The sequence below is a fragment of the Crassostrea angulata genome, chromosome 1, assembly GCF_025612915.1.
Source record: "Crassostrea angulata isolate pt1a10 chromosome 1, ASM2561291v2, whole genome shotgun sequence".
Lineage (NCBI taxonomy): Eukaryota > Metazoa > Mollusca > Bivalvia > Ostreida > Ostreidae > Magallana > Magallana angulata.
Window position 1 is genome coordinate 7,872,651 of NC_069111.1, and position 22,360 is coordinate 7,895,010.

The 22,360-nt window shown below is 32.9% G+C and overlaps 1 protein-coding gene and 1 long non-coding RNA gene across 4 annotated transcripts; one reads left to right on the forward strand and one right to left on the reverse strand.

Moving 5' to 3' along the window:
- Positions 1–4,525: 4,525 nt before the first annotated feature.
- LOC128174661 (uncharacterized) lies at positions 4,526–8,981 on the reverse strand. 2 transcript variants are annotated; one of them, XM_052840165.1, is made up of 3 exons: positions 8,462–8,981; positions 5,240–5,296; positions 4,526–5,145 (listed from the first exon to the last, which is right to left on the reverse strand). In XM_052840165.1, exons 1-3 carry the CDS (start codon positions 8,637–8,639, stop codon positions 4,550–4,552), a joined length of 831 nt encoding a protein of 276 aa, XP_052696125.1. In that variant the 5' UTR covers positions 8,640–8,981; the 3' UTR covers positions 4,526–4,549. The 2 variants fall into 2 exon arrangements, with proteins under 2 accessions (XP_052696125.1, XP_052696119.1); XM_052840159.1 differs by having other exon boundaries at positions 5,240–6,172.
- Positions 8,982–18,331: 9,350 nt separating this feature from the next.
- LOC128174826 (uncharacterized) lies at positions 18,332–21,797 on the forward strand. Of its 2 annotated transcripts, none has more exons than XR_008242585.1 (3): positions 18,332–18,441; positions 19,889–20,021; positions 21,500–21,797. It is a non-coding gene; the product is annotated as an uncharacterized LOC128174826 (long non-coding RNA). The 2 variants fall into 2 exon arrangements; XR_008242586.1 differs by lacking the exon at positions 18,332–18,441 and adding an exon at positions 19,514–19,587.
- Positions 21,798–22,360: the final 563 nt, after the last annotated feature.

The following is a 22,360-nucleotide window of genomic DNA, read 5'->3' on the forward strand; positions in this document are numbered from 1 at the left end:
AAATCAAGGTAATCTGTGACATTGAGTGGCCAGACCCCTTCTCATTTCCTTGATTCTTACATAGAATTAGTCTTTAAAAGGTCCGCCTTTGCTCTAAAAGGGTCCGGCCCGTATAAGAAAAGGACCTTTTCTTATACGGGCCGGACCCTTTTATAAAAGGTCCGGGGTATATATTTTTTCATTTGTATTTTTTTTTTCAATTTCGAGTATTTTGTTATAAAATAAGTGGTATTGTTTTGTAATTCTTTAAAAGGAGTACTTACCCAAGGTGAGTTCGTAAACATCCATCACGAAGTGTAAATGAAAATACATAATTTTACATGTAGTTAAAACTCACATTAAAAAACCCAGTTTAAACCTGGGATTTTTTTATTTCAACATTAATTTTGCCAGTCGATCTTATGTAAACAGGAAATGAAACTGATTGGTGTAACTAATTAGACAATGGCTTCAGTCAGGTGTTATATAAACACACACCACCCTGAAGGTGTGATGGGTTCACACCTTCCGGTGTTTGACTGTTTGAAATGATCATGTAAACAATAATATTATACATTTTATACGTCCTCTTTTTGCACATCTTTCCAAAATCAAATAGTTTTTACAATTAAGTTAAATACCAATACCTGCAAGCGGTAGGTATTATTGCTATTTTTTATTTGCACTAGGGCACATGTGTAAGTTATGCTAATTATAATAAATTGTTCATTCTTTGATCCTTTTTTCTATAATTATATTTTTGGATCAGACTTTTGCCTTTGTTAATATCAAAGAAGGGGAGTATCCAAAGGAATTGATTTGTTCATAAGAAATTAAACACATGTAATATTAGCAAAGAGCCACATTCCTTCGGCTGTCTTAGCATTTTGTATCTTAAAAGAATTTAAGGTGATTCAGTTTAAAAATTTCTAAAAAAGAAAATATTTGTGTGAAAAAGGCAAATGTTGACACCCCGGTAAAAGTAGATGGGTGAATAAGGCGTGTAAACTGCCTATTTGAGGTTAGATAAGATACTATAAAATTAAAATATGAACAAATCTCATAATTTCTTTCTAAATTATTGAAAACAATGTATATTTACCACAATATCGATTTATAACCTTTTTAAAAATATGTTAAATATTTGGAATAGGTTGATTTACACTGGCGTAGGCGTGTCAAAACCTCCAAATAGTGTCATTTTTTATAACTTCAATGCTTTTTCTTTTATAGAGTGGGTCTGGGCTCCATATTTTTGTCATAGTCTATATAAGGTTTAAAGGAAATCAAACCAATTTCAATCAAAAAAAAACGTGGAGAGATGACCCACTATACTTTAAAAATGTCATTTTATATCTCAGCAATTGAGTGTTTTAGAAAAATACTACAAGTGCGTAAATTCGTGGTTGAAGTCCTATGTAGCATTTAACGGGTCGGGTACACTACCTTATATGGATAGCATTATTTAACACGTGACAGTATTTTTGGCAAACAAATTCTCCAATCCAGTGAATGAGTTGCAATGCATGACGGTCTATAACGTGTTTACGATTCAACAAACGCACGTGGTATTTGTCTGTTTTATACACAATATTTGATTGCTTGCCGGAATGTTTGTACATCTTGATTTTTACTTTAGAAGGTAAAAAAGAAAAGATTACGTACCATTAACTTTGTTCCATGCTCACATTAAAAAATATTGTTGTTTTAGTTGATTAATTGTGGCTTCAAAAATGATCAGTATCAAACGACTGACAAACATACGCATACAAGTACAAACATATTTTGATAAGAAAAAAACATCACATTTGTGTATTGGTGACTTTATCATTGTGCACTAGAAATAAATACAGGTAACTGTACATTTTTAACACACGTGAATAGCCACGGTAGTAGAAATGCACAAATATACAAACGCAGTTCTTCTAAGCGCAAGCTATATGCAGCATAAAGTAGTTTGTCCGTTAAGCATTCTGATGAATGTCCCTGAAGAAAATATCAACGCGCGTTCTACTTATGTTGTCCCAAATATGGGGTAGTACTAACTGCTTTTAATTCAATAGGACGTACCTCTCTTTTGAACATTGACAATGGGGTATTTAAAAAGGTTGATATAAGTCCTCATATGCAATGATTTTTAAATATGAGCATAGAAATTGAAGTTCAGACATAATTGTCCATATTACTTTCATAAATTCTGAAAAATCATTCAAAATGAGTTTCCAAAAGTATCATATAAACATTATGAAATGCATTTCTTGGCCCTTCACCAATTTAAAGAATAAAAAGGCCATTAGATGAAAATCAATACCGTCAGACAAATAGCCCAAACATAGCTTAATATTTTAAGATTATTTCAATGAGACGGACAATCGTTTGCAATGGATTTCAGGCCTTTGCCACATTTTTAAAAAGTCGTCGGATAAAACTTAATTATAAATATGTTTTACTACAGTAACTTCTCCTACTAAATATTACATTAACTTTACGATCATTTTAGGGACACAATGCATTTATATATACATGAACCGGGTCTTATTCCTTTAATTGAAATATCTTGCGATGAAAATCAATTATTTAAATACTTATAAATAATGTGTAACTACTCTGAATAAATAAAAAAAACTTCCCTGAAGTCAATTTTATGTCCACTCCAACATTAAAAAGATCAAGTGAAAAATATCACAACAAGAATCAAATGAATATTAAACTACATCCATGTATGACCAGTTCTTTCAACATGGCGGACCTTTTCTTGAACTATAATATTGGGTCCTACCTCTAAATTAAAAGTCATCGGGTAAAAATACTGTGAATTGTATTTACATACAGCATTTCAATGGGGTGGACCTTTTCTGTACAATGATATTGTATCCTACCCCCTAAATAAAAGTGTAATCTAGATGAACATCAAAACTTGTTCAATATGTAATAACTACTTGTACTTAATTCATTGTTTAACTACAGGTGTTAACAAGTTTTTCTCAACGTGTGGACCTTTTCTTGAGCCTTAATATTAGATCCTACCCCTGAATTAAAAAAATCCTCGGGGTAAATCAAAGTAAGAATCAATAGGCATATTGATTATCTGCATCCAGTATTTCAACGGCGGGCGGACCTTTTCTTGAGCCATAGTATTGGGTCCTACTCCTAAATTAAAAGATCCTCGGGGTAAATCAAAGCAGGCACGTAGCATCGTTTTTGAAAGAGGGGGGGGGGGCAGACTCATCAAAACAATCTTGATAAGCAAACGAAAAAAAGGGGGAAGTTTGAATTTTCTGAAATCTTCAAAATCCTAATCCGTGAGTGGGGAGGGGGGGGGGGGGGGGGGCTGGCTGGCTGGCGTGTTATAACTTCAATTTCACTCATAATTTCCTTATTTTCATGCCAATTTTATATACATACTCCCAAAAAAGTGGGGGGGGGGGACTCCATGGTAATTCAATTTTTTATATGTAAATTTAAGAAAATTAGTTTCTGCGAGAAAATTAGACCCCCCCCTCCTCCCCGCTACGTGCCTGCAAAGCAAGAGTCTAGTATATGAATATTGATTATTTACATCCAGTATTTCAACAAGCGGATCTTTTCTTGAGTCATAATATCAAATCCTACTCCTAAATTAAAAGATCCTATTTTTCCATCGGGGCAGATCTCATCTAGTGATGTGAAATTAGGCCCCTTTCTAATATGGAAGTCAGGAGAGAGAGAGAGAGAGAGAGAGAGAGAGAGAGAGAGAGAGAGAGAGAGAGAGACTTAATAAATTATACCAATACAAGCCTGCTTTTCTTAGACACTATTTTTTTTAGTAAGGACGTCAATCTTTTACTCAAAGGGGATACATATTTTTCTTATTGTAGACCTGAAGCATGCTACCACTCAACATGGTCAGCACTCATAAAACCAATCCATATTTTCTAACATGCCATACTGAACTCTAAATAATGAAAATAAAACACCAAATCAGATTCACAACAGATTTATTGTTTTCATGTATTGTAATCTACCCCCCTCTGTGGCATTGTTTGGTCTTGGCTTCAAGACAATGAGTAAAATATGTGTAAATAAAGTATTTGTAAATTACATCATAATTTTACAATGGAAATGCCATTAGTGCATTGACACCAAATGGGTATGGTCAAAAACACATCATTGTCTAAAAAATTCAACAATTTTCAAACAACCAACTGTGCAAATTTATTCTTTCCGGTTAACGGCAAAGAAAATATTTGCAACATAAAAAATTAGCAAATGGCTCAAAAACAATATTACAACTTCAACAATTGCAATCAATATAAATGCAAAACACCAACTTGGTCAACTCAGATTCCGGTAAACGGCAACCCGAGACAAAAATTGTTCAACTTCAAATTGTCATTATCAAATAATTTCAACTGCACATCAATTGTGCACAAGTAGATCGGGAACAACACGCGCATTCATCCACATGGCGAAAGTGAATGCATGCACTGTATGTATTTAGTGAAGCCACCGCCACCATGTGGGGGAAGCGGGTAGTTCCTTAAGCCTAGACCTTGCCACATCCCATATGAACAATAAACTTGGTTCAAAACTAGTAGAGTTTGGGATAAACAAGTATCCCAGTTTTGCTAAATTGTTCAATAGCAGCACAAATTGTATTTAAAAATATTTCGGTTCCTTTTTCAGACAAATGAACACCATCCCTGTCAAACAACAGCTCATCATTGGGTTTAATATCTGGGTACTTAATGTAGCCACCCCCCTTTCTAACAAGCTCAGCTGCAATGGAGCTGTTTAACCTTTTTAAAGATTTGTTCATGGCATTGACATCTTCAGAGTATCTCCATTTCCTCCTAGGTAACAATTGTGACCATATAATTTTTGTATCAGGCAGAAGTAGCTGAATTTTCCCTAAAGTGGTTTTGACATTCTCAATTAACTCTTTCAACTTTGTTTTGCCCATGTCATTTGCAGCACAATGCATTATCAAATACTGGGGTTTGTCATTAACTTTCAACAAAGTTTTAATTTTTTTATACATGTCTGTCCAGATCATACCCCCTTTTCCTTGCCACCACATATTTATCCCTAACCTCTGAAGACCCAAGGACACTCCACCTGGCCTATCTCTGGCTGCAACAAATGCTCTTTTCACTATAGAAGAACCCACAAACCAAGCTTCAATTTCTGAAAAAATATTTTTAGTAAATGTGACTGTAATTAAGACCATTACATTCTTAAAATCTTATATATGATTTGTAAGAGTTGGATTTCCACCTACCAGCTTTACAGATTTCATCATCTGACAAGCCCAATTTGGCTGCATTGGTAGCCGCACCTATTCGAAAAGAATGGGATTTGTACTTAGTGCTATCAATGCCAATTGTTTTCAATACTTTGCTCAACACCGATGTAAACTGAAAACGAGTAAGCGGCTGACCCCCAAAGTGGCAAAACAAGTTGCCTTGTCTAATGGGTCTAACTTTTAAAAATTCTGCCATAATATAAACTGGCTTTATGCTAGTTAATGATTGAACATTCTGAATAATAACCATTTCCCCCTTTCCCCTTTGATCAGCTTTGGAGTGTTCCAGATATAATTTCATTAAAGATTTATCTGATGACAACTCCAGGTTTTTAAATTGGACTGCATGACCTACAGCTTGTTTTTTCCCCTCAGTTATCTCACCTACCCTAAAATATCCAAAAAAAGCTAAACTATAAGCAGCTGCAAAAAGTTTTGCTTCATAAATATCATTGCAGACAATTGGCAATGATTTCAAAATGCTCTCCAAAATGTTTAATGTTATTGGTAATCTGATATCTTTAGACTTAGCCTTTCTTCTACAACCTTCTAATAATTTTCTGACTATGAAATTTTGAGTCACATCTGTGTAATTATACAACTTGAGATAGTATGAAATTCCAGACAGATAGGTCTTTGCTGTAGATTCTCCCAACCCTCTTGCTGACATGTAACCAACAAATTGTATAATTTGCTCTAAAGGAAGGGGCCAAAGCCTTTCAAGGCTGATAGTATCACGAAATTCCTCAAAACATGTCAACCCTTGTCTGTATGTCTCTTGTGTATTTTGTGCTGTTGCTAGTTGTAATAATTTGTTCACTTCATCTCTGACATCATTGCTAGAAATTCGTCTGGAATGGTCTCTGGGTTCAAGTCTGCCCACTGTGCTAGCTGATGGAAGTGATGAAACTGTTTACGAGATAAAGAATCAGCTATATTATTTTTCTTCCCTAATATGTGTTGTGCTTTAAACATGATGTCATTTCTAAGGAGCAAGAGTACCAATTTCCTTAATAATATCATAACCCTTTTTGATTTTGATGTCTGCCTGTTAACTATGGATACTAAAGCATTGTTGTCAATATACATTATGATTTTTTTGTTTGCAAAATATTTTTTCCCCCACAAATACATTGCCAGTAGTATAGGCACTAATTCCAGAAATGACATTTCCTTGAAGATTGAGCTTTCCCAACCAAGGGGCCATGACCAGTAAGACCAATGACCCTGACAGTAAGCACCGCACCCTAATTCTGGATTTCCACTGCTGTCGGTGTACAACTCGATATTGTCACTGCTTAACCACTCACTTTCATGGATCAATCTTACCCCATTAAAGTCTTGCAAAAACTTTAACCACATCATTATATCTTCCTTGATACCACTACTTAATTTTATATGATAATGAGGTTTGGTTATTCCACAAGTTGCATCATAAAACCGCCTATTAAAAGCCCTTGCATTTGGGACACCTTTGCTAAAAAAATTTAAACTCCCAACAATACTCTGAATTTCCTGAAGCTGGAGAGATTTTTTGATCAAACTTGATGTTAGAAGTGCAGTTAATTGCTGTATTTTTTCTGGTGGGATTCTTACAACCATGTCTGAGGTGTCTATTTCTAAACCTAGAAAAATTATGTTTGTACAAGGACCCATTGTCTTTTCTTGAACCAAGGGAACACCAATGAATTCGCACAAGTCCTGGAACCCTCGCATCAGCTGAACACACTCGTCTGAACCAGAGGCACCCAAAAATAAAAAATCATCTAAATAATGAAAAATTTTACCCGTTTCAATTCGTCTTTTCAATTCCCATTGCAAAAATGTTGAAAATTTTTCGAATAGATTACAAGAAATTGCACAGCCCATTGGCAGGCACTTATCAATATAATAATTTCCCTCAAACTTGAAACCTAGAAGGTCAAAATCTCCTGGGTTTATAATCATTAGTCTAAATGCAGACTTTATGTCCATTTTTGCCAAAACAGTGCCTTTACCTAACCGTGCAACCTCCTGTAATACCTGATCTAGAGGTGTGTATGCAACCGAACAGTCCTCCGGGTCTATGAAATGATTAACACTATTCATTTCTGGATAAGAAAGATGTGTTATTAATCTCCAGCTACCTCCAGACTTGGGGACTATACCTATTGGCGAAACTCTTAAGTTGGATATTGGTTTGTTTGAAAAGGGGCCTGCAATTCTGCCTAAAGAAACCTCACTATTTATTTTTTCCCTTGCTGCTTCTGGAAATTGCAAAACAGATTTTAAATTTTTTGATTCACCCCCTAGCCTTGGACCCTTATAGCGAATTCTAAAACCAAACTGAAAACCTTGTAATAATTCAGTTCCTACAGCCTTATTTGAATAATTTTGTAGTAGTGGTTTTAAATTCTGAATTTTAATTGGGGTATATCCCAATTTCCAGACATTGAGCCTAGTAGTGATTGCCTCTACCCCCTCTAAAATGGAATGCTCCTCTACTCCCTGTATTTTGGTACTGTCCCCTATTTCCTCTATTGGAGCCCTGACTACGAAATGGCTGGTCCCCCCTGGATGACTGCATCTGCTCTTTCTTTGGGCAAATTGCTAGCGGATGCTGGGCATTACATTTTATACATTGATGCAAATAACCGCAGGGTGCCTTGAAACAAGACCCCTGAAAATTATATGTATAACACTTCCTATTCTGACTCTGGTTTTGTGTATCAGCAGCCAGAAATGACCTACTTATAGGTGTAATGTAAATTAACCACAATTCTGAGTCAACTGTCCCCCATGCTCCCGATGGGTTTTTTGCAAGCTTTAATCGAAACTGCTGGTCATACTCTTTAAATCCTAAACCGGATGACCTAGCTGCTGCTAACCTAACGTCATTCATGTATTTCAAGAGATCTAAGGCTTTAGTAGGATGAGCCTCCAAATAAATGCTTGCAAATATGATAAAAGCATCCGTCCATTGTTGAATATTAGTAATATTTTTGGCATTTTTTTCCGTAGCTTGAATCTCGCCGTTAACCATAACAAGCGATTGTTTTTGAGGCTCATTGGAATTAACAAACATTTTTGCCAAGTCTACGTACTGACCGTTAATTATTTTGTTCTTCACCTCTGGAGAGACATTTAAACCTAAAACGTTGTTATAGCTAACAATCATTTGAGGAATATCATTGTGTTCAGTAAAATTTTGAACTGTACCTGATTCCGGGCAAGGTTTTGGGTTTCCAACCACATGGTCAACCTCCGGGGATTTCTCAACTGTCTCCGAAGTGTCCCTGTTTACAGATTGCCCCCTCTTTGCTTTTGACTGCTGTTGATTTTTTGTCGGACCTTCTCTCCGCTCTGCAATCCGGTTACACTTCTTTACTTTCGGCATGATGTGCGCACGCTAACGTCAGGCCAACAGAAATCCACCAACATCGACTTAATCCTTTATTTTTTTCGACTATCGACGTAAATATTGCGACTGTAAATTGTTACTCGAACCAGTTTCAATAATCTCGCACGATATTTTGTACAAAAGATTCACTTATTTGAAAATATTTTTCTCACAACTATTTCATGTGCATCCCGGTTGCTGCCTTTTTCAAAAAGGAAGTTTGTTAAACGTAAACCAAAACTGTACAAATGTCCGGAATAAAAAATTCCGGAATAATTAAAAAACTTTGCTTCACTCTAAAATAAATTGATTTATTTTTTAATTAATAAATCTTATTAAATTAGCAAGGATGTTATTTTTAGGCAGTTTACAAATAGATTTATATTTCTGCATAAAAACACTTTGTAACATATCACAGGTTATATACCTTGCTTCTTATATTTCTCCCTCAACGCAATTTTTGTAAGTACGCTGTTAGTTCAACTTTAAATTTTCATTTATGAAAAATCCTAACTTGGACATACCAAAATTTGAAATTTGTAGAATTTATCGATGGAAACGGATTTATCTATTCAGTGTTTACTCGTTTCCAAATCCTGCATTAGTATGCATTATTATATACATGTAAAAATATTGGACATTGTAAATAGAGGAATATGGAATCAATCTTTGAGAATATTGAGGTGATCAAATACGGTCGGGAATAAACACTTTACTTTTTTTTTTTTAAACAAAATTGCATGTATATTTTGAGAAAAAAAACAGAGAGAGAGAGAGAGAGAGAGATTATTACCACACTATCAGACTTTCATTACTTTTAAAGTGTCGATTGAATAGAACACTCAGAATTCGAAGAAAATGTATAATTATATTGTAATATTTATTGTGTGGAAGATGAATTTTCTATTGGTGTGTCATTTGTATGATCTTTTTCATAAAAAATATATCAAACCATATTGTTGGAGAAAATCTTATATGTTATATGTACATGAATACGGATGGGCTGTTAAGCCTAAAGTGAATAAAGAAAGAATGAATAAACACTACATGTTCCTGTGGTCAATCAAAACATGCTTTTTGATAATAGGTACGGCTGATTCTCCGAACGCCTACTGCCCAATTATCATTATACAATTAAACTGGGCAATTATGAGGCCTTCTAAAGGGGCACAGGTAGACTTTACCTCTGAGGTAAAGTCTACCTGTGATTCCTTGAATGAAAAATAATATAACAGTTTGTCATTTTTGAATGTCGTTATAATTAAAATTATTGCATAAATAAAAAGAAAACATTGACTAAATTTTAATATATTTATTTAATTTATTAGCACTACATATTATTTAAAAAAATAAAATAATGTTTTAAAATTGCATTACATTTTATACACAATTGTCTTTTTTTGGACACATAGCACTGTTTTAAAACACTCATAAATACATGGTTGTCTAAAAATAAATATTAACAATTCAAAATGACATAAAGTTTTAAAAGTATAATTCATACCAGTATATATACAATATTTACAAAGTAATTTGGGCACGGAGTCTGTCTTAATGTCCTTTCACTTTCACTGTCACTATGTCAATGTCCTAAATGAAGAAGTTCCGATGCTGAATCTGCGTAGGTCATAAGGTCGATGATCCTGTCCTGGTATCGCTCCTTCAGGGTCTGCAGTCTCCTCTTGATGGTCGCGTACTTCTTTGTCGGTTGCCGAATGGTTCCTCCTGCTTGTTTCTGGATTTGAAGAATTTCTTTGCTGTTCTGGATGTCCTTGAATATCTTGATGACAGTGTAGATGTTTGGGTTTGCGTGTAGGGCCATCCTCTTCAGCTTCCCATGCCATGCTTCTAGGTTGTTATTGGTCCGTGGTCCATTGGTTCCGAAGTGATTCCAAAGAAGTCTGTCACCATTCACCCACTGTTCTGTCACATAGTCTGTAAAGGTCTCTGTCACTTCCGTCAGGTCGGCTTCATCGCGGTCTTCCAGGGCTTGGAACCACACGTCTTCGATGCTGTCTAGAGGAACTAGGGGTAGGACGGCTGCTCTTCTTATCAGTTTCTTCACGTTGTCATCTTCTCTGTAGGGGATCTGTAAACCTGTGATCTGTACATGTGTCTTCTAATTAACTTCCTTTTGTTTTTTCACGCCCTTATAGTTACCACAGTTACGTATGTTCACTATATTGTCAACGTACATGTATATCGCTTTTGTTCAGGTAATCCATATACATGTATGCGGCCTCTTATCATTTATTATACACTAAATAAATGTTAAATCTACCTAGAGACGTATAAATTAATAGTATATAATCATACGTTCCTGACCTACTGAAATTTAAACAAAGCACGAGCTAAAAAGACAATCTAAGTTGTGTAGAACACTACAGCGGAGACATTTTTTCTTTCACAGTTCAGGGGTGTATTCTGATTAGCACAGGTGTGAATGCCTGCAGGGCTTCTTTTACCCGTGTTCACCTGTCGTAAAACATATACACCGGAAGAGATTTAAAAACAAAGGGACTTAATAGTGTGTGCAAATTATTGTCAAAATATTCCTGGTTTTCTTTTCTTCAGATTCTTATACAATTGGTCAAAATCTAACCCGCTATCAATATTTAATATTCCAAAAGTAATTTAATTAGTAATACGGTCATACATGTACGATACACAAATGTCCGATTGGATTACATAAACAAAGACATCTTTAAGATACATGTACATGAGCAAAAAGAAGAAATACTTTAAGAGAACTTTTAATAAGTGACTACGGGTAGGACCTTTTCTTATAGGAGAAAGTCGGACCCTAAATGTTAACATTAAAGGTCTGGCCGGACCATTTTACAGGGCGGACCTTAAATTATACGACACCGGTCACACACGAATGCATTAAATTGCTCTGTGTTCGACTTAAGTAAAGACATTGCTGTGGATTGATACATGTACGGTGTTGTTGTGTTTTTTTTTTAATTTGTGTTATGGGAATTGACTTGGTCCTCATTTTTCTGATATCAATAAATCAGGTAAAGACCAGTGCTGTATTATCATTAAGAAGGCATTATGATTGCTTTATCTGACCATGAATGATAGATTTCACTAATGTCGTTCCTGTACAATGTACATGCGAATGTTGACAATGTATTACTATTCTTAACATAATCATCTGAATATTTTGAGATCCTTTGTTTATTCATTAAACATGAATTTGTAAAGCCTTGAATATCGACCTGTTTATTTTATTGTTGTTAAGGAATAGTCTTGCCATACACATTGTATTTGCATTGAATGAAATAATAACATATCGGATATATAGCTACACGTGTCATATCGGCGGGTTAGGTGAGAACGATTACAACTGATATATTCATGACACGAGCTTGTAAAGCAGCGAAGTCAGCGCTTTAAAAAAAAACTATAATCTTGTCACACAGTGCTTTTTAGTATCACGTTTTCATTCATATTGCTGACAAGGTGTGCAAGGTGTGAAATTTATAGATTTTACACTTTTTATAGATTTTTTTTAAAAACATTTCAAATATTTAAATGCTTCTATGTATTTTAAATTTATACATGTATTTTTTTTTTAGTTCAGATGTCAAATAATAAGTCCAAATTACAATGATCTGAAATATGACATCAAATGTTAAACTTTAAGCTGATAGGTCCAATATGTACTATGGGAAACAATCTCGCGTAATATACGTGCATGTTATTCTGTATATTTTTAGCATGTTCTGGTTTGCAATTATATACAAAAGTTTTAGCGGTGCCGGACATCTCATCGAAAGACAACTCGCCGAATGCGACAACTCATCGAAAGTCAACTAATCGAAAGTAAACTCACCGACGCGACATGTCAACGAAAGACATCTCGCGGATGACGACAACTCATTGACATAAATTGAAATAAAAATATAAATGTTTAAACACTTTTCAGGTTATCGTCTTCATGTTTTTCTCAATTACGATATGGCTGAGGGAAGAAGCGATTTTACATTTATTCCTTCACAAAGGAATAAAACAAAATAGCTTTCAATGGTTTTATTTACATTTGTGATCGGAAAAAAGTTATTGGAAAAAACAAAAAGATTTACTCGATCGTTTCAACATTCGGAGAACGAGTCGCGAAAGGCAATTATTTACCATACCTTGAAGGATGTAAGGTATTTATGTAAATGTTAATCAGTGCGAATACAATTAAATTGTTGATACCTATTAGTTTTTGAGTTTTACTTTTCACTTTTAGTGTCTACTTTTTCACTTTTATTTTTACTTTTGATAAGTTTCGATGAGTATCGAGGTATTGTCGTATCCATGAGATGTCTATTCCATGACTTGTCGTATCCATGAGCTGTCCATTCGGTAAGTTGTCGCATCGATGAATTTTTTCGATGAGTTGTATTTCGATGAGTTGTCATAGACCCAAGTTTTAGGTATATTTTTCTGCATCAGTTGCCCTTTTACGTAAATGTTGTTTTCATAAATAAGAATTTAAATTTTCGATCAAGTCACTTATTTTATTAAGCTATTCTGGGTTATTGCACAACATTTTCTTGATATCTGTATGTATGTAGGATCCAAAGAAATAAAGATACATGTAAATAATTTTAATAGAATGATAAATTGCGAGTTTTTGTTGCCCGCCTCACGTCCCTAAAGTATCTAAAACTTTATATAGGTAAATTATTTCTTGTTAAAAAAAATCTTAAAGATGAATTTTCTTTTAATATGAAAAATACATGTACAATCCCCGAAAAAATGCGCACTAAATGTGCACTTAATTTCAGTGAAAAATATTACTCCAAAAGAAAGTTATGAAATAGATCGATCATATCTATGATATTAATGCACAAAATTGGTGCACAAAACTTAGCTACTTTATCGGTTATTTTATGTTCCAAGCTTGAAAAAAAAAACAGACCATGAAAACTGGAGAAACTAAAAACTGAAAAGAAAAAAAAGGAAAAAAATGATTATTATTACTGAAAGAACACTGTAATTCATTAATTTGCACAATCATTTTTATAACATATTTTGCAATATCATGAATAAAGACTTAAGCAAGTGTAAGCGATCGATATTAATCTCCAAAGATCGTGAAGTCATGCATAGATTTAGATGTTGATGTTCCATTGAAAATGTTCATCCCATAAACTTGGCGCATTGACTAAGTGTCAGCTAGACAGCCTCCCTTTTCCCACCACAGTGATGTTATTTCATTGATACAGAAAATGTTTGTATTAATTAACACGTTACTAATTACCTGTATGCTAATTCATCCTTTATGGCGGGATAGTTGGTCTGGTTTTCAAATAGATTAATTGGAAATGCTCGTAATATCAATGGTTAATTAATATACAGAAACAAAAATAAAACTATGGTTATTATGTTAACGTTTTTAAGATAAAACGCAATAAGATATGTTAAAACGGCATCGGTCGTGGACCTTATTAATATGTCTACCCCAGTATACCGACGCTTACTACCGTTCCCTCAAATAGGGTAAGTGTTAGTAGATTGAAGTGTCACATTGAAAATTTAATGAACAATCTTCCACAAAATTTCCAACATGACATATTTTTCGAAGGCCATGAACGGAGCTATAGGGTAATAGGGGTTGTGTGTTTTACTTAAGATAAATGTCATTCCTCCCATCAAAGAGTCACATTTGTAAGAGTGTTATAATTCCTTAATTAAGTTTGAGTGAATTATGCAAGAGAATGTGCCTTGTGTTGGTTTTTATCAATTTTTAATACAGATGATATGTGCATTGGAATTTTTTATTAACTTTAAATTATGACATTTTTAAGTGATAGTTATACAAAGTTAAAAAAATTGGTTATAAGAACAAAGAAGGAAATATCTATAAACTGGTTTATTTGGTTAAAGGTATAATGAACAGGGATATTAGTTTGACAAAGTGTGGATATCAAAGGAAGAGTTCGCCTGATTGCCAAGTTCGGTAAATGTTGTCTTGTTTATTTTCGGCAGACAACTGAAATACATTGGAATACATGATCTGTAAGATTACTGTAGCAACGGCATACAGTAATGCCCTTTTTAATATCAATTTTGATTGTTATACATAAACAAAGGATTAAGGATTATTAATGATATTCCTTAAAGTAGGCATTATATTCATGATTCATGCTCAGACATATATTGTTACTTATAATAATAGCTAACACATTGAGATTATCATAAAAAGCCCCAATATATTGAATTTACAACTTAGGTTTCAACGGTATATTGCAAAGATTTTCCCGATCGTGTGAAGGTTGTTAAACTCCTAAGGTTTGAAATTAATTATTTTGAATTCATGTCGCTAAATACATTGTCTGGCACGTGAGTTTATCATTCATTGATCACGTGAATAAAAAAACGTAAAAATATACACGATGTTCATCTTGCACTTGAATTGGTACACTTGGGACAAAACTTAAAAGCATCATTGTTTTATGAAATGGAACTCTTTGAAAGAATTAATATAATATCTGTTTTCATTTGTTTTTTTGTGGAAAAAGGGAGAAATATTGAGTTTGTTATCAATAAATGTATTTGTAAGGTTAATCTGTGTATATGTATCACCGGTAACACACCCCTATATAATGGTCCAAGGTATCTCTTAATCAATATGTTGGCACAGCAATAGAAGTGTAGAACATTTTATTAATATACTTTCAAGTTAAATACTAAAATCTGATTGGCTTAGACGCAGTTTATTATTCTTTCCATCATCTTCAGCGTCAGCAACACACTGGGTAATGGGTAATACAACAAATTGTTACATGTGCGTAAATTATGTGCGCACGGTTCACCAAAGAATTCACATCATTTCTAAAGAAGTCAATTAAGTTTTCTTTAAAATTAAGACATTCAGTATAATAAAATAAATAGTGCCCGTTTGGTAGGATAACAGTTGAAATTGATACCCCCGAGAAAACCGTTGTTAACCGATGCGAAGGTTATATTATGTTACCTATTTATGAACGTTATTATATAGACTCCCTAGAGGAAAAAAATCTTCTAAAAATATCAAACTCTTTTTTATTCAGCTAGTTACATCTTTTCACAACACAAACCTTCAAATCCAGACAACAAACAGGTATATGACATCAACATAATTAAAATCACCCACTAAATTTATACTTCGTTGAATTTACGAAATTTTGGAAAAGCCTGTAATATAACCTTCCTTTATGTTTATAACAAATTCAATAATGATATGTTTCTATTTCATATCTATCTGAAGATAAAGACTGAAAGCATTCCATACATTACTACATTATCACATTCAATATTTAAGTGTTTTGTTGTTTCATTTACATGGCATATTTTAAAAATTACAAATTCTAAAGAATAACCATTCATGTTTTTAAATTCCACAATTATCAGTAGACATTTTTGAAAGTACTTAAATATTCCTTGATAATCGTGATTTTGTATCTTCCTTCCTTATTATTACGTTAACGTATCAAAATTTATTTAATTTCACAGACAGTTTCAAGCATTTATAACAACACAAGAAATTTTGCAGTGGTATTGTTGAAGTTGTATTGATTTTAAAGCAATATGAGCTGTATTTTTTAGAATTTTATTTTGCTTCAAAAACCTGCTAGTATGCTAAGTCTGCATGTAACTTAAACTTTTATGATAAATAAGATTTAAGAAAAAATTATTAGTTTTTGATAGTAGAAAGATTTCTCTTCTAAGGAATCTATAGCAGATCAGATTTTGTACAGGACGACAATAATTCATTTTTGCTTCAATTAAGGCTTCTTTACGGCTTTTATCAGAAAATAAGGCTAACAGAAATTTAAAAACCATGATATTTTTGTCATTTTAGTAGAAAATAACATTTTCGTACAAAAAAAAATCACCATGAAAATTGCAGCTCATATTGCTTTAAATTTATGAAGGAATGTTGGTACAACTTATAATTTAAGAATTTAGACACAAAAGTATGCATTTGTGCGTTTAGACAGAATCATTGGGATTCATTCTACCCTAATCAAATCCAAAAATTAATAGATTTTAAAATTGACCCTTCATTAACACATTGTATAAATAATACCTGTTCAGGTGTACAATATTTGAATTGACACCACCGAAAAAACCATTGATAATAGTTTTCGAGAGGTGTCATTTTCAACTTCTGCCCTCTCAAGCAGGCATTATTCATTCTATTAACATTATACTGAATGTATTTAAAGAAAACTTTACTGCTTTTTATTTTTAAAACATTTTTTACTTCGAACCGTACGCGTAAAATTTACTCGCATGTAACAATTCGTTTTGTTACCCGTTGCTAAGTGTGTTGCTAAAGCTGAGGGTTATAAACTGTGGGTAAAACAACCAGTTTTCAGTATTTAACCTTAAAGTATAATAATAGAATTAAGAGACTCTCTAAGACCAAATACATAAACAATCATTTTCTTCTGTAACAACTAATCTGAATCAAATGAAGTTGAAACACACGTGTCTGTCGTATTTATTTTATGATCATGGAAACAAATCACAGGGTGAAGCCCTTCAGGAGAAGGATCAGAGGCACATGTAGGATGAAGCTACTTTAGGATTGGCGATTTTTCTGAGGTCGTCGTTGTCTATACTATGGATTTTGTGCAGGGGATTATTAGCTCTGTTAACGTATAGGTGTATTTGAGAATATGGAATTTCGATAGATAGAAAAAAGATTACTTAGTAACCATGGGAAGAAGATGGTCTCTTGGTCAGTGATGGAAACACAAAATCTATAATACAGGGTTGTGTGACAAAATTTTAGCAAAAATGATTCCGAGATACAATATGAACAGAGAATGCAAAGTAATTGGAAACATAAAAATATTCAGTTTTTGCAACGTGAATTAAATTGAAACCGCATTTTCAAGCAATTAAACACATTGGTCTCATAATAAGTAGTTGATCTGTAATATTCTTAAGCATTACCTTGTTAATATAAGTTTTGTTTACCTATACAATGCAATTTCATTTTATCACATTTAAATTAATATCGGCAACATTTAATTGTAAATATGTATACCACAATTTCTTCCCTTGTGCTTTCCCAGAGATTCTATTGGGTGCATAAAGGTAATTTTTCAATAGTAGATTTGAAATATAATATGCTTTACTTGCAAACACTTTCTTGAATAACAAATTAGATCCTAAGAAACCACGTAAATTTATCACTTGCCTCGATCTTTTGGTATAGAACATCCATTAGGATGACCAACAGTAAAACAGGAGCGATAGAAATAAAATAGAAAGACCGAATGCGTAGTAATGTAACGTTCGAATATGAATTGAGGTCATGGGTCAGGGATTTTGTCGTCACTGTTGAAGGATCTTAAGAAAAATCATTATACCATGTTATTACACTGGAGTGAGTTTATTCAGAACAATTATCAATCCATCAAAATATGAAAAGAATGCAATATTACATGAAATAATTCTCAATATTTTATTGAAAAGTCTTTGGGAAATCGGAAAGCTGTGAAGACTTTTAAGTCTTGTATTGGGGATGCCTATTAAAGAAAACAAATAAAAATCAAAAGATCTTTGTGTTGTAAATTTTGATCTGTTCGTAAATTTAGGATTTTTGTCAGACTTTGGACTACTTGGTGTTTGTTTTGATGGGCTTACTCAACTGATGTCTCTATCGATTTATTTTCTACACTTCTTTTTGTGACGTATAAGGTGCCAAAGTTTTCAAAGAAATTAACACGAAGGTGTGTTTCAGTATCTCCATATATATAGCAAGAGACTTCCAAGGGAATTTCACTAAGTATTCCATATTCAGGTAAGAGTGTATTGTAAAGCATGATTACTACTACTTATTGCACATACGCAATATTTGCAGTTTCAATGTAAGTTTTTTTCTATTAGGAATCGATGAAAATGCATTATGATTGCCTAATCTTTTCAAATTATTAAATAAGACTAGCGTGTTACTGATAAGTAAAATACAAGGATATATCATTTCTTTGATAAAGATACAGCAATTGTAAGCAAAGAAATATTCGTGTATGTTTAATATATCAAATGAATGAAATAAAATTGTAAAGCAGGCATACCAATGTGATTTTTGTACTGATTTGATAAAATATGACAAAATTTTTCAACAAGATATCTTCAAACTTAAATATTTGCAGCTATTATAAGAGAAAAAAAATAAAATATTGTATAAAGGACTATTACATCTACAATGTTGTGCTAGGAAAACGATTCGTTATACTAAAGGGTCGATTAAAATTTAGATAACGGAAATAATAGTATACTAATAATAATGATGAAAATTGGATTTTTTTCTACAACACCGTTCATCTTGTTATTGTGGATATACTGTGGATATATTAATTTTTCTTGGATAAAGCTTTTTATTGTATTGTGCATGTAATATTATTTGCTACACAGATCATATGTTGAAAAGATAAAACTGACATAATATTGAGCACTTCACTGCCTTCAATTTCTTCTATATTTACAAGAACGTTTAACATAAGTAGCTTTGATTAAAAAGGGCTTTGCTTTTTTTAAAAAAAAATCAAGGGTTAAAATTCACATTTAATAAACACATCCACTTGTGCAAATGCACATATTATAAATTACATACAATTTGTTTCAATTATGCGTTTTATCTAAATTTTCACATAAAATAAAAATTAAGGTAAAATATTTAAGAGAAAACTTCTTTACACATAAATGAATTCTTGGCAAGTCAGCATTGAACAAATTAGAGTAATGAGCGAAAGTTTTCTACAAATCGCGATCGATTGGAGAACCAATTAAAAATATTCCCACATAATGATCTCATTGAACAAGAAGAGTCGCTCTCGTGAGCTATTGAGTATTGATGATGCTGTCTCATCATCTTATATACACTGAAAATCTTTGCGAATGTATTCTACGTTCATATCCTTATTTCAGAGCAACAAATTCACGTAATGTAATTATTCTTCCTACTTAATATTATTTTTTGAAAAATATTATTTTTATTTCTTTAATACTTTTTTTAATTGTTATATTTAGTGATAGACGAACAATCAAAAGATAAATTCAGAGGTACATTATTAATACATTTTATTTGCTACAAAATCGACGAATAGCATAATGGATCCGGATATTTCGTGCTGTTTTAGTGAAATTCAATATTAAATTTAAAACAATTTTGAAAATAATAATTCTGACAAAATTTTTCTAAAGTAGCTTTACTGTTCTGTTACTTTTGCGTACTTCTAATGTTGTAGGACTTACTGACGCACCATCCTACAGGATAATGTCACTGGGAAAAACCAATGTCGCAATTCTGTTAGTTGTCTTTATGAGTGCAATCCAGTTGTCTTACCAGCAGTATCCCTTAATGAGTACACTCGTCAGAAGGTGAGTTTTTTTTATACTGACTACATACTTTAGAAGATCATTATAATAAATCCCTTACTCAGTATATTATTCAGAAAGTAAACTTATTTCTACTCTTTACTGTGTAATCTTTTTCTGGGTAGTTTTTACAGGATGTCTTTTTTTTATCACTTACTGAGTTCATTCTTTGAGAGGTGAACTTATTTCTATGTTTTAGTACTCTTATATTTCTTTACAATTACTGAAAACACTCATTATAAGGTGAACAGTTTTGCTTTCCTGTATTAAGAACACTAGTAGAAGATGCAAGTACGCTCATATCTGGCCTTTTTGAGTCCTTGTTAAAATCACATCACATACGACAAGTTGAATACAAACGGACACCTACTCTCATGGTCAAACATGGTCAGTGCCCCTCGTAGAATGAGGATTGATTTTGATTACGAAGCATTTAGATATTATATTAGACAATTGCAAATAATTATCCCGCGTTGTGTAGAATATAGGCTACGATTGATTCGGGAGTTTCCATCAACCTTAGCACGACACACAGCGGTGATAACCAGAAATTCAATCCAGCCTAACATTACAGCACTGCATTGATTCCTATCAAAATGTCAGAACTTGACTGTAAATAAGTAATCTTAAACATGTATAGTCCCACGGAGGAACGAAATGCATGTAACTATGTCGAGAACATTTCCTTAATGAGGAATATTTTTTCCCTCGCATAAAACTTTTTCACATTAAATACCATTTCAGCGACATACCTTGGCATTTTGTTTGTAGAACCAATTTAGTATTGTATTGATTTTCAGATTTGGTTATGCTGTGTTTTACCAGTTTAAATATAATCAACACGATCCTATTGAGAATCACTTTCACTTACCTTATTAGTAAAAAAAAAACCCGTTAAAACTACCATATTAAGCTCTAGTATTAAAATTAAGCACTTGAGTACTCGACTATCGCTCGGTCACCCGACCAGCAATTAACATTTTCTTTGTCGTTTAACTCGTAATAAAATGAATAGAATTTAAAAATATAATTTATTTTTTCTTAACGCGGCAGTTTTTGGTCTAGGAATGCAAAATAATAAATGTCTTTTCTTGAGATGTTTGATCCGTGAGTTACACTATTTTCTCTTTACTTTACTTATTTTTGAAGCGGCTTATAACTGATCTCTTTTGATTTACTTTGGCAGACATGTACTCGAGAACAATTAATCAATTATTTATTGGAATAGATGATTGGATAATCAAAACTTTAATCATATCAATAATTAAGATAAGATGTACTTGGCAGACCGACTAAAATTGATATGCCTAATCAAAACCAACAATATTCGTTAAAGTTGAAGCCGAAGATCATCAAATTACTAATGTTTCAAGACAGAACAGTAGAAGTTCTTCTGCATGTATGGGTATTTTTTTCATCACTAGTATATTTAAACTTGATGGCGTGTTCCAATAGTGTATATAAGTATTACATTTTTGTAGAAACGTCCCCCCAGGAGCTACAATCCACCTGTTCATGGAGACGTGCGAGGCGTGTGGAGAGATGTTTGGCTCCAGTGTAACCTATAAATGCCTTACCGATAGGAAATCTTTCTACACCTATTTCAACTGCCGGAAAGCTATATCATAAATATACAAATTAACTAGATTATTTGACATTTTTAACAGTCACTGTTCTAAACATGAGGATGGGAAAAGGTTCATAAACATCCGCTGATGTTTTTTCTGTTTTTTGAATTTAAAATAAAACCGGCAAACAATCGGTATACTGTGTTGTTCTGATCCCAGCCATAAAAAAGTGGTTAACATGATTTCGCACGCATGCATTTTAATATTTAACATCAACAAAATACACTGAATGATTACGGGGCTTTAAGTCTCATACTTTACCTAGCATTATACTTTACCTAGTGTTATACATTAACTAGCGTTATACTTTACCTACTGCAATACTTTAACAGTGAATTAACTATGTAATTTTTAAAGTTTTATGTAATTTGCTGTCGTCAAAACCTAATACATATAAATATATGCAATTCGGCACTAATTTGGTTGAGAGTTTGTTTTTCATAGAAATGCGTTGTTATGTTGAACGGAGTTGAAGCGAATACGTTTTCAAGCGATGTTACAGTATTTAATGATATATTTACCATTTTGTAATTTTTAAATAATAGATGCTTACACTAAGATCACGTTTCTCACGCAGCATTTAACAAAAATAGATACCACAAAATATTGCATCTTTCGGATTAATTTTAGTACATTAATTGCAGTTTTGCTCACTTTAGAAGGAAAAATAGTAGATTATATAATAGTGATTTGCTAGCACGTAAGCAAGAAAAA

Bases quoted from the DNA above. Each gene is read 5' to 3' on its own strand.
- LOC128174661 (XM_052840159.1), bottom strand. From the start codon at position 8,639: ATGCCGAAAGTAAAGAAGTGTAACCGGATTGCAGAGCGGAGAGAAGGT. The intron at 6,173-8,461 runs GTACAGTTCAAA...TCTCGTAAACAG, and splicing joins AAAACCTTGCCCGGAATCAG to TTTCATCACTTCCATCAGCT. The intron at 5,146-5,239 runs GTAGGTGGAAAT...ATATTTTTTCAG, and splicing joins TGATGAAATCTGTAAAGCTG to AAATTGAAGCTTGGTTTGTG.